Below are 17,210 nucleotides of genomic sequence, written 5' to 3'. Positions count from 1 at the left end.
AGTTCAGTGGTTACAATGTTAGTAGGAATCTGTTTTTCCTAAACTGATTTACAGTGCCTGTTTCTTTCCTGGGCTAAGGTATCTTTGACTTTTTGCAATAATAAAGACTGTTTTCAAAGTGAAGAATTCATTTATTGAAAAGAAATTAACTTTATTGACACACACACAACATTTTGGCAACCTAAAAGGGCAGGGGGGTGCGGAGGGGAACTGTACACTCACAGGTTTGAATATATCCTGTCTGGAGTGCTGTGCAATGACTGCTGCACTTCAGGATGCCTATACTGCATGGTGATGGGGGTTGAGTGCAGAGGGTAAGGGTCGTAGTTCTCAGGGCTAGTCGGTGAACGTACAGGTGTTGGAGGAAGCTGGTGGTGGTAAGAACCTGGATGCTGGGGATCGGGGTTTTGAGCTGACATTGGGGCACAGGGGAAGGAGCTTTGGGACGGGGGTGGGGCTGGAGTAGTAGTGCTCTGCCTGCATGGCTATGAGCACCTGGATAGAGTCCGCTTGGCGCGCCAGGATGCTTATCAGCTGCTTTGTGCTTTTTTTCCGGGCCGCTGCAGTTCTATGGCGGATCCTGCTTTCCCTTTCCCTCCAGTCGTGCACTTTTTGATTCTCTCTGGCAGAGTGATCCATAACTGCTTGCAGCAAGTCGTCTTTGCTTTCTCGCGGCTTCTTCCGGAGGTTTTAGAGTCTTTGAGCTGTTGATAACACGGGCAGCTGAGAACTCAAGGTTGCTTGTGGAAAGGCAAAAAAGGCAACACTTAACAGAAACAGCATTGTTTATATCTCAGTTATTCCCACACAGTGAAGGAGTTTGTCTTCACTTTAGCATAATTTTCCCATCCCAAAGAGAGCGCACATAACCCACAGGAGCCCCAAAATGGTGAGTAAGGGGGAGTGATTGCTTTCCCCAACGCACAGAAACCTCAGTACAGCCCTGAAGCAAACAGCTGCAGGCGGCACCTACACTGAACACTCTCCCAACATTTTCCACAGGAGTTGATCCTGGAAGATATCTCGCTGCTGCGGGTCACCTAGGAAGAGCGGGAAGGTCTTCTACAGCAATGCGGATTCCGCCTTGGCCCCTATGCAGCTTGCCTGTGTGCAGCAATGGTCCCCCCACCCCTCGCGGCACAGTGGTGCAAACGCGTTAGCCTGACTGGGACAAGAACCACAGTGGCTCTCCCAATAAACTTGCGCAAGCGCATTGCTCACGCTCTGGCTGAAACTTTTGAAGAGATTACTGAGGCTGATTACCGCAATGTGATAGACCACATCAATGGGTTATTCCACATCTAGGCTTGCATGCATGCAGCCCTAACCCTCCCTCCTCTCTGGAAACATTTCCATCCTGAAAATAAAAGCCGCTTACCAGTAACCCGCTCCTCTGCTTGTCCTTCACCAAGTACCGGCTGCTGCGACTGACTGCCTTCCTCTTGGCTTGAGAAGAGCTCCTGGCTGCATGCCTCCTGGGACTCCGGGGTGTCTCCCCCTACTCCAGTACCCTCGCTCTCAGATTCCTCCTCCTCCCCTTCCCTTCTCATTCCCCCTACTCTGAAGTGTCCATCGTGGTTCTCGGATTGGCGGTGGGGTCACCCCCAAGCATCGCGTCCAGCTCTTTGTAAAAATGGCAGGTCGTGGGAGCAGTGGCGGAGTGGCGGTTTCCCTCATGGGCTGTGCAATAGGCACTCCACAGCTCCTTTACTTTAACCCTGCACTGCAGCGCGTTCCTGTCATGGCCCCTTTCCAGCATGGCCCTTGATATCTGCCTATAGGTATTGTAATTCCTACGGCTGGAGCACAGCTGGGACTGCACAGCTTTCTCCCCCCCGAACACTGATGAGGTCCAGCAACTTGCCATTGCTCCATATTGGGGCTCGTTTGGCACAAGGAGGCATGGTCACCTGGAAAGATTCACTCATTGCACTCCACACCTGGCTGAGCAAACAGGAAGGGGATTTTTAAAATTTCCTGAGGCATTTTAATGGGAGCGTCACCTGAGGCCAGGGCAGTAGAGTTCGAACTGATGAGCAGAGTGGCTGAACAGGCATTCTAGGAGACCTCCGAATACCTCTGGAGGCCAATAACAGCGCTTTTGGTGGCCACACTGGCAGAGCAGCGCTGCATCACCAACGCTGCAGTTGTTATTCCCCAGGCCGAGGTGGAGTACAGCTAGCACTGTAGCCAGGGAGATACAGCGCTGTATCTGCCTTGCAAGCGTGGACAGTGAGTGAGTTACAGCGCTTTAAAGCCGCCACTAGCGCTGCAACTCTCCAGTGTAGCCAAGGCCCCAGTGTGGACCAGCCCTGAAAGTGATTTTTCTTCCCAGCAGAAACTCTATTGCATAAATTCCTACAGAGACTAATCGTTGATTTGGACAATAAACTGAATTTTCTTTCTTATTAGGATTTATGTGAATAAAATAAAGTTTCAGACCACACCACTAAATTCTCTTAAACTCTGACTGCTGCTGAAACGTTAGACATCTAGGAGGGAATTTTTTGAAAAAATGAGAGAACTCAATCCTTCAATTTTCCAAGGTACAAAAATGGACTTCATTGCAACATATGCGCGGTGAGCCTTCCATATGGCATGACTATAAGAACTCTGCTCTGGATGGAGTATAAAAAGAGAAACCGAGTAGTCTGAGCACCAGCATGAGAAGCAGGAAGGCTGTCCGGAGTCCTCGTTTTGAATCAATGACTCCCTCTCTCTGTGGCTTTGCCTTGTTTACTTATGTGTAAAGCGTGTCGCGTCAGGCCGTCACCTACTCACTCCCCAGAAGGGACAGGAGTCTCGTGGGTGTGCAGTCTCGGGTGTTACCAAGCGGGAAGGCGGTCTGGTGTGTAAATCCCGACAGCTGCAGGAGGAGCGCTAGGCACAGACTCTGCTACCCGGAGCTGGCTGCAGCTCTGCCAGTCACCGGGGCCCAGGGAGCTCACCGCAAGCTCGCCTGCAACGGGCTCTCTGAAAGCCTGTTCTCTCCACGCCGAGCGCTCTCCTAGCCCCTGGACAGGGCGAGGCTACCCGGCCACCGTCACGCAGGGAGGCATTGCGCCGCTCCGCAACAGCATACGCTCCGCCCTGAGGGGGGCTTCCCTGCCTTGGGGGGCGGGGGCGACGCTGCTCTCAAAGGGAACAGAACGACAGGCTCACTGGGAGCTCCCCCCCGCACGAATCGCCGACAAAGCTGCGTTTTTCTGACTCTTCTGCGCGTGCGCTTCTCCTTCTCCTTCTCCTTCCCCTTCCCGGTAGCCGTTAGAACTTTGTTTTCAAAACCCACCGCCGCTCTCCCTGCTTAGGACTACAAATCCCGTGTTGCCGGCCAGCCGCGCGTTTAGTGGGCATGCGCCGGCGGTTCTGCGTGTCGTGCGTACAAGGGGGACGCGTCGTTGCGTAGGCCCCCGTTCTAGAACGTTGCTGTGGTAGCGCCCGGGCGCCATGTTAGGAGGAGGCCGAAGGGAAAGAGGAAGGAGAAGCGGCGGCAGCGGCTCGGTCCAGCGAACAGCTCCCTCCTCCCTCTAGGGCCCTACTCCGGCCCATATCATGCTCACGGTTTCCACTTCCTGGCGGGACGAGTAACCGGTCCGGAGGCGGCAGTGGGGGAGGAGGAGGGGGACGAAGAAGAGGCGGCGGCAGCGGGGGAGCCGGAGAGACGATGCCGTTGTAAGTTGGAACCCGGCAGGGTGTCTCGAAGGCTTGCGCCTTGTTTCCCCTTAGCCTTCTCCCCCAAGCTCTTCCTCTGCGTAGCGGGGCTTCGGCTTGCCCCCCTCCCTGGGCCACAAGACTCTTCCGGTGCCGCAACCTGAGGGGCCGCGGATTCGCAGCTTCCCGGGCTTCGCTCCCTTTGGTCTCTGATCTTTCTGAGCCCCCTTATGATAGGATGGGAGGGCTGAAGGCGCCGCGCAGCACCGGCCCCCTGCCAGACTCTGGAACAGCCCGTACATCGTTCTGCCAGGGCTCCCTGTAGCCGGCCTCCTTTCCACCGTGAGGGGCCGCGCGGCCTCTGTGCTCATGCAACCGCGCGGCGGGGGCCGCACGCCTGCCTTCATTCCTTCCTTCCCCCGCACACAATGAGGAGGTAATCGCGGCCTTCAGGGAGCCTCTTCCACAGAAGCGATGCACGTGGAAGTGCTGCTCTTTTACCTCCATTTCTAATATGTGCTTCCTTCGGACTAAGCCAGTGTCCTGCAAATGTTTCTCCAATCCCTTTACTAGACTGGAAAAAAGCCGTTCAGTTCAGGTTACTCTGTAAACCCATGACATTAGCGCCCCCTGCCCTGTGGAAGCTAGTAGCTGGTAGTCCATCGTACTTGTCTTTCTCTACTTCCCACCACCATTTCAGCTCTGAAAAACAGTGGGGTTTGTTATCTCTTGGCTACAGTTCTTTGGAACAACTAGGACTGGTGCTCTGGGTAGCTCTTTCTTTGCAGCAGGTTTGGCAACCTTGCTTAATGATGGGGCAGTGTTGGAGACAGATGAAGTTTTGCATTCCTTTGTTTCTTTTTAATAGTTTGAAGGTTCTTGTTTGGCATAGGCCCATTACAGTTGTCTACATTTAGTGGACACCTCAATATGGGGGGCTAATTAAATATTTTTTAAAGGTCAGGCAGGTTGGTTTACAAAAGATTTTTTTGATAGTGTTGTGGAAAGACATGATTCAGATTTAAATAAGGAATTACATGCACTGTCTTTTTAAATCCCAAGAATGTTTTTTTTTCAAAAGAGCATCTCTGTATTTCTGTGACATGAATTTGATTGTAGTAACATGTAAAGACTCCAGTCAGGAGACCCCACTGTGCTAAGCACTATACAAATGTTAGTTTTATTATTTGCTTGTATTATGGTAGTGCCTAAGAGCCCCAGTTGTAGACCAGAACCCGCCATTGTGCACGATGAACAAACACAACATAATATACATACAATCCATGTCCCGCAGAGCTTGAAGTCATCTAGGATTTTGACAGTATACAAACGAAGGGGGTTCAGTGAGGTAACAGAACACACCAAGACTCTTTTTTTTACTATTTGAGTGGCGTGGATATATCTTTGAGTTAATATTTAGTGTTTTTCATTACTATCATGATGAGTGGCTGAATATATTTGGTTGGAGGTGTACATTATAAAGATTTTTTTTGCAAAGCTTTTATAAAAAGACTGCAAAAAAGCATGGGTCTCGTATACAGTAGATAATTCCATAGTGGGTTTTATATCTCGAGAAAATGAAATTAAGGTGAGTAATTCTTTTTGTACCTACTTTTCCATTTGTGGCTCCATTCTAAAGTTGCACCATTGCACATGTAGGCCTGTGAATAGGTGAGTCCCAAACTCTTTCACATATAGTACAAGTTTGAAATTATATACATTATTAGGTTACTATGGTTTTTTTATTTATAGGGTTTAACTCTGATATTCAGTCTTTTCCAGATTGAACTTGTCATACAGATTTCCATCCTGAGAACTTTTTTGAAATAGAAAATAAAGGAATTTAATTTATTGCATGGTACAGTTGGACTGCTGTAGTACATTATTATATAGTTCATTTAGGAAGTGTTAGTAATTTTACAAATCATAATTTTAAAAACTTGCGCTGTTGATCTCTTAAATGAACTTGTTACTCTAATTAGAAAAGACTGACAAGTTTTATTAATTAAAAATCCCTGTAGTGATGCTTTGTATGACTGTGGAATTGCTGGGAATTTAAAATTCATTAGACAGCCATGACTCCAAACAAACTGGTACAATATAAGCAATCAATAATGTTAGTTAATCTCTGAATTTATGAAGTGGTACCTCTGACTTCTTTTAGATCAGTAGGGGCATTAATTAAAATCTCTCACTATTTTGAAAACTTAGCATGCTACTTTCCCCTTGATACTTATGCTTTCCTCCTGTTGAATGCAAATAGGCATTAACCTTTATGCAAAATGGAAAATAAATTTTTTACCTGCATTTAACATTAGTAGATTTCTTACACACACACACCACTGGCTCAGTCACTGCTACTCAGTCCACTTTCAGAACGTGTGTAGCTAGAAAAACAACAAGGAGTCCGGGGCACCTTGAAGGCTAACAGATTTATTTGGGTGTAAGCTTTCGTGGGTAAAAAACCTCACTTCTGCATTGACAGCATGTGTAGGTAGAGTCACCCTAACTTTTCTATGATCTTCTTGTAGATCTTTTAGTTTTGCACGATAGCGCCTGGAGACCCCAATCAGGATTTTGCTTCCATTCCAGGAAGCCCTATACTACCAAACACAAGACTTTCCCCTGCCCCAGGAGTTATCACTTTTTCGATTTGAGAACATACAAAAGCATGTAATACTAAAAAAACCAAAATTCAGTTAACAAAAACTCAACATAAAGAATGTAAGGAATCTGACACATTTTTATTTTTTATCTTAAGGCATTCTCAAACACCAAAATACAAACTGGGATTCTGTTTGCAATACTATTAGCTGAAAGTTATATAGCCCTTTTGATTTGATGATCCAGCCTCATAAGCGTTTGTTTAAGCCTCACAAACACTTGTGTTTAAGGGATATATGGCTGTCACTTAATCCATCACTTTTGTGATACTGTTTCTGGGGTGGAAGGTGAAAGCTGTTTAAAGGAATGTGTTCAACTTAAATTTTGTTGCGAGCTTTTATAAAACTGAAGAGAGTTAGCTGTTTCCACAATTAAAAAAAATATTATAATGCTATTTACAAACATGAATTCCTCTGGATTGTCTGAAATGGAAACATTGGGACAGTAAGAACCTGAAACTGACTATAAACTGGAGACAGACTCTCTTAGGGCTGGCCTGCACAGAGAAATTACAGTATAAAAATGCTTCTAAATTGATTTAAATTGGTGCAATCTCTGAGTGTCGAGTTGGCCTTATTTTTATTATCCTTAATGAGAAATACGAAGAGTGAATGGACTGTGAATAATAGCTATTAAACTGGATTTGTAGAATTCTTTCACTTTTAATAGTATAAGTTGGCCTATGAATGTTTACATGATCAAAAAAGTCAAAAATATGTTTTTATTGTAATAGATAAAATCACCAGAAGTAGACACAAAGATAGAGAAATAGATGGGGGAGAGATAGCTCAGTGGTTTGAACATTGGCCTGCTAAACTCAGGGTTGTGAGTTCAGTCCTTGAGGGGGGCAACTTAGGGAATCTGAAGCAAAAATCAGTACTTGGTCTTGCTAGTGAAGGCAAGGGGACTGGACTCAATGACCTTTGAAGGTCCCTACCAGTTCTAAGAGTTAGGTATATCGCCAGTTATTATTATTTATTTTTATTTTACATTGAGCCATCTATCTGGTCACTCTTAGCTTCTGAGTGCTATAAAAATGCAAATATATCCTGTCCACATGTACATGTTCCTTGCTGTCAATGTGAGCTCCATTTTGGGTTGAGGGCAGTGTCTGACCCTTTGTTTGAATCATACTTCACCTGATTCAAGTTGTGAGTTTTGGAATTAAATTATTTGTACTTAAACTCAACTTTATTAATTAATTCTCATTTCATATTTCCAGAAATCTAAGGTTTTTATGCCACTCTGGTCACTAGAATATCTAGCTACCTAAAACACAAAATCATTTCTAAACCACTCAGGTACAAGAAAGTATAATTCTGTGGTGGTTTTTACTTAAAAAAAATAAATAAATAAAAAAATTCAAGAGCTTTTAATTATGATATAAGTAAGTTGAGGTCACATTCAAACTGGTTTGAATTTGTTGGGCGTGGAAGAATTTTGCATTTGTGAATGGGCTGGAATCAGTGTTTTATGAATGATGGTATGTGTGTTGGAGAGAAGTTAGTATACTTACCAGTTTTGTCTTTATACCATTGTTTGTTTCTGTTCCAGTGTCTTAACTCAGTGGGCAATCTTTATTTCTCAAGAATAAAATTTAAAAAACAGTTGTTTATCATTATTTTCCTAATCTCTGTATTGAAGATTATGCCATAGTCACAGTGCAGAGCAACTGCACTAGCAATGTGATTCCGGCCCCCCCACCACCACTGGAAGAACAGTTTTCTTCTTTTTTCCTTCTTAATATATCAATTTCAGTCCTGTAGTGACTTCTTAATATGGTAATGTTAAGTGGAATTTTCAAATCCTGTGTAACAGTGCCAAGTGGGAAATAGCGTTCTGAAGAACATAATGTTTTAAATCAGGTTTCTATTCCTTATTTTCCAAAGATAATCTTGTGAGTCTGAAGTAAAATACTGTTGCAATATCTCTTGCTAAGTCCTTCTAATGCTGCATACTCCAATTTATATGTTGGACTTGTAGAGCTTCTTTCCACCTCGATTCTGCTACAGCTATCACCTTTTAGCAAACAGAAAGCACTCTCCAATGCTCTGCCACTTGTATATGGACACCAAGCCAGTGATTGTCTCTAAGCTAGTATGTTACTGTCGTTTTCATTCAGATGACACGTGCAGAGTTCCCTAGAAGTTTGGCAGAGATTTTTTTTCCTCTGGAGCTTAAACAGTGCTCTTAGCAGGAATGCAACCTGGTATCTTGTAGTGGGTGTGATAAATACCCCCGAACTTGGTTATTGCAGTGTTAAGGCTGCCCAGTGGGGCCTTGTGCCATTCCAGAATATAGTGTGGCTAAACATAAACATCTGAAAACTAGGGCATGAGCACACCTGCAGTGCAACTTTAATTCTGCCTACTTCCACCAGGAGCTGGCAGAAGCCACTGGGAATGGTTCAGTAAAGGTGATGAAAAAATTTGCAAACCACCAAGGGAAGTGGTAGGTTTTTCCATCATTTGGTATCATCAGATCAAGATTGGATATGTTACTGGAAGATGCCTTAGTCAGTCACGAATTACAAGGCTCAGTATAGGACTCACTTCAAAATCTATGAATCTACAGTAAGTACATATGAAGAAAGACTCAAAGAATGTGCTGTTGTGTTGTGTTCCACAGCTTTGAATTCCAGCATTTATCTGCATGCACTCCATCTGTGTTCACTGTGTTAGATATAGCTGTATTCATTGTTGGAGGGATAAGATGAAGCGTCTTGGCATGTGCATGTATACCTCAAGAGATAAAGTATGCCTCACTTCCGAACTGTATTTTTTAAATTTGCATCAGTAGGGGTGCACAAACATGGTAGTGTTTTTTGACGGCATTGTCAGTAACCTGTTTGCATATATGACAGTAGTCTCCAGGGCTTAGTTAAGGGTAATGGCTCAGAAGGAATCTTCGGTGAAAGGGTGTGAAGGGTTAGTAACACTGAAGTCTGAGGTCGCTTGTGTGGAATAAGTCATTCTTTGAGTGCAGGGTAGGTATAGATAGCTTCTGTTTGCTGCACCTTACCTAAACATGAAGATTTGGCTTAACAAAGAGAAGGGTTAGACTTTGTCCTACAGTGCTCATGTGCTCTGTTCCCAAAGTCTTCTGCAGTATCTGTGAGGATAGAGTGGTAGTACATGTGGTGGTGGCATTTTGGGGCATCACTTACAGGGGGCAGAGTTGTATTGCAAGGGTGCATGTATGTAAGAACAGAAGAATGGCCATACTGGGTCAGACCAAAGGTCTGTCTGGCCCAGTATCCTGTCTTCTGACAGTGGCCAATGCCAGGTGCCCCAGAGGGAATGAATAGAACAGGTAATCAAGTGATCCATCCCCTGTCTCCCATTCCCAGCTTTTGGCAAACAGAGGCTAGAGACACCAGGCTAATAGCCATTGGTGGACCTATCCTCCATGAACTTACCTACTTCTTTTTTGAACCCTGTTATAGTCTTGGCCTTCAGAACATCGTCTGGCAAGGAGTTCCACAGATTGACTGTGCGTTGTGTGAAGAAATACTTCCTTTTGTTTGTTTTAAACCTGCTGCCTATTAATTTCATTTGGTGACACCCCCACCCCCCCCCGTTCTTGTGTTATGAGAAGGAGTAAATAACACTTCCTTATTTACTTTCTCCACATCTGTCATAATTTTATAGGTCTCTATCATATTCCCCCTTGGTCTCTTTTCCAAGCTGAAAAATCTTATTAATGTCTCCTCATATGGTAGCTGTTCCATACTCCTAATCATTTTTGTTGCCCTTTTCTGAACCTTTTCCAATTCCGATATATCTTTTTTGAGATGGGGCAACCACAGCTGCATGCAGTATTTGAGATATGGGAGTACCATGGATTTATATAGAGGCAATATGTTTTCTGTTTTATCTATCCCTTTCTTAATGATTCCCAGTGTTCTGTTTGCTTTTTTGACTGCTGTGGCACATTGAGTAGATGTTTTTAAAGAACTATCCACAATAACTCCAAGATCTTTCTTGAGTGGTAACAGCTAATTTAGACCCCAACATTTTATATACATGATTGGGATTGTTTTCCAATGTGCCTTACTTTGTATTTATCAACACTGAATTTCATCTGCCATTTTATTGCCTAGTCACCCAGTTTTATGAGATCCTTCTGTAGCTCTTCACAGTCTGCTTGGGACTTACCGTATATACTCGTTCATAAGCTGAATTTTTTTAGTAAAAAAGAGAAGCTCCAGAGAAGGGGGTCGGCTTATGAACAGGTATAAAGAGGGAGAGGTGGGACAGAAGGAGCAAAGAGAGCCAGCAGAGCCAGAAGGGAAGATGCTGGGCCAGAGTCCCTCCGCTCCGGGACTGGCAGGCTGCAGCCATGCTGCTCGGCTCCCCCTCTCCCCCCAGAGCAGGCTGTGGCCACACCCGCCGGAGCACACTGCAGCTATGCCACTTGGCCCAGCCCACTGGAACATGCTGTGGCCGCACCGCTGGGTCTGGTCAGCCAGAGCAGGCTGTGGCTGCGCCGCCCGGTCTGGCCAGCCGGAGCAGCTCCAGCCAGGTCAGAGACATCCCCCAGATAAGGTTGGAAGGGATGGTATGGTAAGAGTGTGGGGGTCCTGGGCTAGGGGTGGGGTCATGTGGGGGGTGGTCATAGGGGTTACTCCCCTGACTTGCAGCTTCTCCCCCCCCATCCCCGAAAAAAAAAATTCCCCACCAGTTGCTGTCCTGGCCGGTCAGGGTAAGCAGCTCGTGTGCCGAGACACTTTGTTTACTTAGGTTTGCCTCCATGCCTATGAACACTCGAAGTAAACAAACCATCTCTGTCCACCAGCAGCTTATCCTGATGGCCCAGGAGCCAAAGTTTGCTAACCCCTGAATTATAGGGTCAGCTTATTGAACGGGTTATAAAAATTTTCCATTTTTACTTACTCCCCCAAGATGGATGTGTGGGGCGAGGGGTTCAGCTTATAAATGAGCCAGCTTATGATCAAGTATGTACAGTAACTATCTTGAGTAGTTTTGTATCATCTGCAAATTTTGCCACCTCACTGTTTACCCCTTTTTCCACATACTTTATGAATATGTTTAATAGGACTGGTCCCAGTACAGACCCTGGGGGACACCACTATTTACCTCTCTCGATTCTGAAAACTGACCAGTTATTCCTACCCTCTGTTTCCTATTTTTTAACCAGTTACGAATACATGCAAGGACCTTCCGTCTTATTCCGTGACAACTTACTTTCCTTAACAGTGAGCGATCTTGTCAAAGGCATTCTGAAAATCTAAGTACACTATATCCACTGTATTCCCTTGGTCCATATGTTTGTTGACACCCCCGCCCCAAAGAATTCTAGTAGATTGGTGAGGCATGATTTCCCTTTACAAAAAACATGTTGATTCTTCCCCAACAAATTAAGTTAATCCATGTGTTTGACAGTTTTGTTGTTTACTATAGTTTCAACAGTTTGCCCATACTGAACTCAGGCTTACTGGCCTGTAATTGCCAGGATCACCTCTGGAGCTCTCTTTAAAAATGGGCTTCACATTAGCAATTCTCCAGTCATTTGGTACAAAAGCTTATTTAAATGATAGTTACAAACTACAGTTAGTAGTCTTGCAATTTCACATTTGAGTTCCTTCAGAATTCTTGGGTCAATGCCATCTGGTCCTGGTGACTTACTACAGTTGAGTTTATCAATTTGTTCCAAAACCACCTCTGACACCTCAGTCTGGGACAGTTCCTCAGATTTGTCACCTAAAAAGAATGGCTCAGGTTTGGGAATTTTCCTCATATCCTCAGCCATGAAGGCCAATGCAAAGAATTCATTTAGTGTTTCTGCAGTGGCCTTATTGTCCTTGAGTGCTCCTTTAGCATTTCAATTGTCCAGTGGTCCCACTATTTATTTAGCAGGCTTCCTACTTCTGATGTACTTAAATATATTCCTATTACTTTGTGAGGCATCTTCAAAAAATTTTCGGCCTTCCCGATTTATATTTTTACACTTCATTTGCCAGAGTTTTTGCTCCTTTTTATTTTCCTCACTAGGATTTAACTTCCATTTTTTAAAGGATGCCTTTTTCTCTCTCACGGAGCCTTAAGCATAAGAGGCCCAGAGAGGTGTGCAGTGACCTAGTCATCTCAGTGAGATGTTCTCAGCTGAATAGGAACACGCACTGGAGGAAATGCACCCTGAAACAATAGCTCTGAGACATGTGAACCGCTCCATTCATTTCAGGGGGTGTACTCATCATTCCTCTTTTGGGCATTTAGTATCCCAGCTAATGCAGGGAGAAGGGCTATAACCCTCCAGATCCTAGCTAACACACAAGGGCGCAAGGATTCCGCGGAAAAGCAGAGCCCTCAGGATACTAGCTTACACAGGGGGAGGGTCCTCGCTCTCCCCCAGTCACTGCTGCCTCATTCCCCCACCCAGTGCATGAGGCAAGACCCTCTGTGGTCACTTCCCTGAGGGATGTAGCTGTGAATAGGAGATATCTTTCCCCAATGCCCAGTCAAGAAAAATAGAGTGGGGCTGAGGAAGGGGTGGTGACTTCAAAGGAGAAGGGAGAATGTGGAGGTGATAGGCCTCCTGCGCCGAATCCCCAGCTACACCATTTCCTCCCTCCTGGCTTGAAAATATTCTGAGCAGCTCATGTTAAGAGGATCTGTGTATCAGGAACTGTTTGACCAGCCAACCAAACAGCTTGCTTTCCTTTGATCACCATTGGTCCCCTTGTTTAAGAAGCACGATTACATTATTCTAACTGCTTACAAGAGTCTTTCTTCTTCCCTCTATTCAATTAATGCTAATTTCCTTGGCAGTACTTAAGTAAAATCTGAGTCTGCATATGGTTTTTAGAACACTGGAAAAATACTTCTCTTAAACCAGAAATCTTAGTCTCGGGGCTAAAATTCCAGAAGGAGCCCCTGCTAAATGCAGGCAGAGAGCAAGGAATATGCACAAGACAACTTTTCTGAAAGCTGCTAAGGATAGCTCCCAGCACATGCATGCAGCTCGGGTTCGGTGACCACAGCATATTGCCTTGGGACACCAAATTACTATGGCAGCGTATTCCCTGTGAACCCTATTGCTTCAGCAGAGCCAGCTGAGTCTTGCCTGTAGACCTGCATTGTGGTCTTTTGGACACATCAGTTTGGCATGCTCCAGCCTTAAGTTAAAAACTTTGCTTTTTACTTTGTCTTGCTTCTCCAAAAGTGCAGCAGGTGCCATACACTAGATAAATCCAGAGCAATTGAGTTCTCTTTTGGGAGGATGAGAGCCATAATTGGAGCCTCAGATGTGCAGCCAAAAAAATACATGATTTTGTAAAATATTGGTTTTGGGGTGTGTGTTTTTTTACAGCGGAGGCTGTATTTTAGGTGTTTGGACCATTAGCTCTGCTCACTATCATGAAGCACAGCAAATTTCAAGACTATGCATCAATGTGTGGGTTTTAAGGCACCATGAATAATCTACCTTTAAACAGAAAGTGATGCTGCACTATAACTTTAGCAGAGTTGTTGCTCTGCTATAATTATGGAGGCACAGATAGCAGCTCCATGGTTAAGGCTGCGCAGGATTTTCCTTTTCATGGGACTTGGAGTGTGTGTTTTCTCTACAGATTTACTTTATTAAATATTTTAAAATTACAAATCAGCTCTTTTTTTTTTAATTTTATAAAGCACATGTTAATTTATCTAGTTAAATTAGCCTGGCTTTTTAAAAAGACTTGACTTGAAGTCTCTCCTTTTTTGAGCTGCCTTCATGAAAAACCAGTGGACAGAGTCCTTAAATTCCTCACACAAGCAAGAATATCACACTTTTTAGTAAACTGGAGTATTGAATAAGGCATTAAGTACCTGAATTGTTAGAGAATGTCAACTAATAATTGCATTTTTCATTATGACTTAATAACAGAGGGATTTTTAACTATATTAGCGAAAATGATGCTCACGTGGATTTCTGTTTCCTGTTTTTTTACAGTTTTTGATTGGGTATTTGCTTTTAGCCATCTCAGCTACTCTTAGTATGTGTCAGTGTTGTATAGTTAATACAGTGTGCTCCTCATAAAAGGATTACTTTTACTTATGTAGCACCATAAGTGGAAGGCATGTCAGAAGCATAAAATAAGAGAAAAACCCTATCCCAGAGAGGTTACAAACTTATTGATACATGTAACACAATGAATGAAAACAGTCCCAGTGGAAGGATGGACTTATGATGTGAGCAAATATGCCTGAGAATATTTTGTTTTAACTAGGGCTGATGAACCATTTAAAAAATCATTCTCAATTAATCAAACTGTTTAACAATAATAGAATACCATTTTTATTTCAATATTTTTGGATGTTTTCTACTTTTTCAAATATACTGATTTCAGTTACAACACAGAATACAAAGTGTACGATGCTCACTTTATATTTATTATTTTACAAATATTTCAACTGTAAAAAGCAAAAGAAATGTTATTTTTCAATTCACCTAATACAAGTGCTGTAGTGCAATCTCTTTATCATGAAAGTTGAACTTACAAATATAGAATTATGTACAAAAAATGACTGCACTCAAAAATAAAACAATGTAAAATTTTAGAGGCTCCACGTCCTCAGTTGTACTTCTTGTTCAGCCAGTCTCTCAAACAAGTTTCTTTATATTTGCAGGAGATAATGCTGCCCACTTCTTGTTCACAGTGGGCTTGTCTACATCACAAAGTTGCAGCGCTGGTGAGGGGGTTACAGTGCTGCAACTTAGGAGGTGTACACATCTGCAGGGCATCACCAGCGCTGCAACTCCCTGTTTGCAGCGCTGGCCGTACTCCCGTTTTGTCTCGGGTGTAGAGGATCCAGCGCTGGTGATCCAGCGCTGGTAATCAAGTGTAGACACTTACCAGTGCTTTTCTTGACCTCCGTGGAATAAGCAGGTATCCCAGCATACCTGAGGAAGCCTCTCTGGTAATCAAGCAGGTCTCCTTCCCCGCAGTTTGCTCTGGTGTTCTCCGAATCCCCCACCCAAGCAGGTCTCCTTCCCCGCGGTTTGCGGGGGGGTTCGGGGAACGCGAGAGCAAACCGCGGGGAAGCAGGTCTCCTTCCCCGGTTTGCTCCAGTGTTCCCCGAACCCCCGTGCAAGAAGGTCTCCTTCCCCGCGGTGTGCTCTCGCGTTCACCGAACCCCCTCCGTGCAAGCAGGTCTCCTTCCCCGCGGTTTGCAGGGGGGTTCGGGGAACGCGAGAGCAAACCGCGGGGAAGGAGACCTGCTTGCATGGGGGTTCGGGGAACACTGGAGCAAACCGGGGAAGGAGACCTGCTTCCCCGTGGTTTGCTCTCGCGTTCCCCGAACCCCCCTTGAAGCTGCCCAACAGCGCTGCAGTGTGGCCACATCTAATACCACTTGCAGCGCTGGTTGCTGTAAGTGTGGCCACTCTGCAGCGCTGGCCCTATACAGCTGTACTAATACAGCTGTAACAGCCAGCGCTGCAAAATTGTAGATGTAGACATACCCAGTGTCACCTGAAAGTGAGAACAGGCTTTCACATGGCACTGTTCTAGCAGGTATCGCAAGATATTTGCATGCCAAGATGCACTAAAGGTTCATATGTCCGTATTGATGACGGGTTCTGCTCAATAACAATATAAAGCAATGTGAACCGATGCATGTTCATTTTCATTATCTGAGTCAGATGCCACCAGCAGAAAGTTGATTTTCATGGTGGTCCGGTTCTGTAATTTCCGCATCTGAGGGCATGTCTACACTTAGAGATTTTGCGCTGTAAGTTTCACTGGTAATAGGGAACCCATGAAAGTAAAGCACTGGTTTGTGTACTCACTCAATTCCTCAGGTGTAAGAGAGTGTTTAGACTACCAGCACTTCTATCACTGATGAGAGCAGTGCTGTAGGGCAGCTATCCGACAGTGCAGCTCTCTGGATAGGTCTTTTGGGAAGGGGGGTGAGCGGAAGGCATCTTTTTGAAAACCACCTGCTGTCTGGCAACTTTCCCTGCCACATCTACAAAGAAAAGGGAAAGAGAGCTTCAAACTTCCTGGGGCTTACAGGAGGAGGGGCAGACATCCGTGCATCAGAGCAGCGGAGATGCTGGCCAGAGTGGTCGCTTTTGGAACTGTGGGATATCCTCCAGAGGCCAAAAGATGTTTACACTGCTAGAACGTGTCTTCACTTTCACAGCAGCGCGAAAAGAACAGCGGTAAGAGCTGTATACCTCTTGTGAAGGTGGGTTTTCTTTTTGCAGTGAAACATCTGAGTCATTAACAAGTGTAGATGCTCCCGTGGTTTTAGCGCAAAAAAGAGACTTTTTGCACTTTAAATGGTAAGTGTAGACAGACCCTGAGTGTTGCTCTTTTAAGACTTCTGAAAGCATGCTCCATACCTTGTGCTCCTCAGATTTTGGAAGGCACTTCAAATTCTTAAACCTTGGGTCAAGTACTGAAGCTATCTTTAGAAATCTCACGTTGGTATTTTCTTTGTGTTTTGTCAGATCTACAGCGAAAGTGTTCTTAAAATGAACAACACATGCTGAGTCATCATCCAAAACTACTATAACATGAAATATATGGCAGAATGTGGGTATAACAGTCGAAGACCTACAGTTCTCCTCTTGGGAGTTCATTCACAAATTTAATTAATGCATTATTTTTTAACGAACATCATCAGCATAGAAGCATGTCCGCTGGAATGATGGCTGAAGCATGAAGGGGCGTATGAATGTTTAGCATATCTGACATGTAAATACCTTAAAATGCCGGCTATAAAAGTCCCATGCGAACGCCTGTTCTCACTTTCAGGTGACTGTGAATGAGAAGCGAGCAGCATTATCTCCCGCAAATGCAAACAAACTTGTTTGAGCAATTGACTGAACAAGAAGTATGACTGAGGGCTTGTCTACATCAGAAAGTTGCAGCGCTGGTGAGGGAG

At 44.6% G+C, this 17,210-nt stretch overlaps 1 protein-coding gene across 3 annotated transcripts in view; it reads left to right on the top strand.

Annotated features, from left to right (window-relative positions):
- Positions 1 to 2,170: 2,170 nt before the first annotated feature.
- The window catches only part of PAPOLA (poly(A) polymerase alpha), a 96,140-nt gene continuing 81,100 nt past the window's right edge, over positions 2,171 to 17,210 (top strand). The window contains exon 1 of one of the 3 annotated variants that reach the window (XM_030558798.1): positions 2,171 to 3,672. In XM_030558798.1, the coding sequence (XP_030414658.1) occupies positions 3,665 to 3,672 (8 nt within the window). In that variant the 5' untranslated portion in view covers positions 2,171 to 3,664. The remainder of the gene's footprint in view (positions 3,673 to 17,210) is intronic. The other 2 variants (XM_030558797.1, XM_030558796.1) reach the window with 2 other exon arrangements.

Source organism: Gopherus evgoodei, chromosome 4, assembly GCF_007399415.2.
Source record: "Gopherus evgoodei ecotype Sinaloan lineage chromosome 4, rGopEvg1_v1.p, whole genome shotgun sequence".
Taxonomy (NCBI): domain Eukaryota; kingdom Metazoa; phylum Chordata; order Testudines; family Testudinidae; genus Gopherus; species Gopherus evgoodei.
This window is presented reverse-complemented; position numbering and strand designations above follow the sequence as displayed.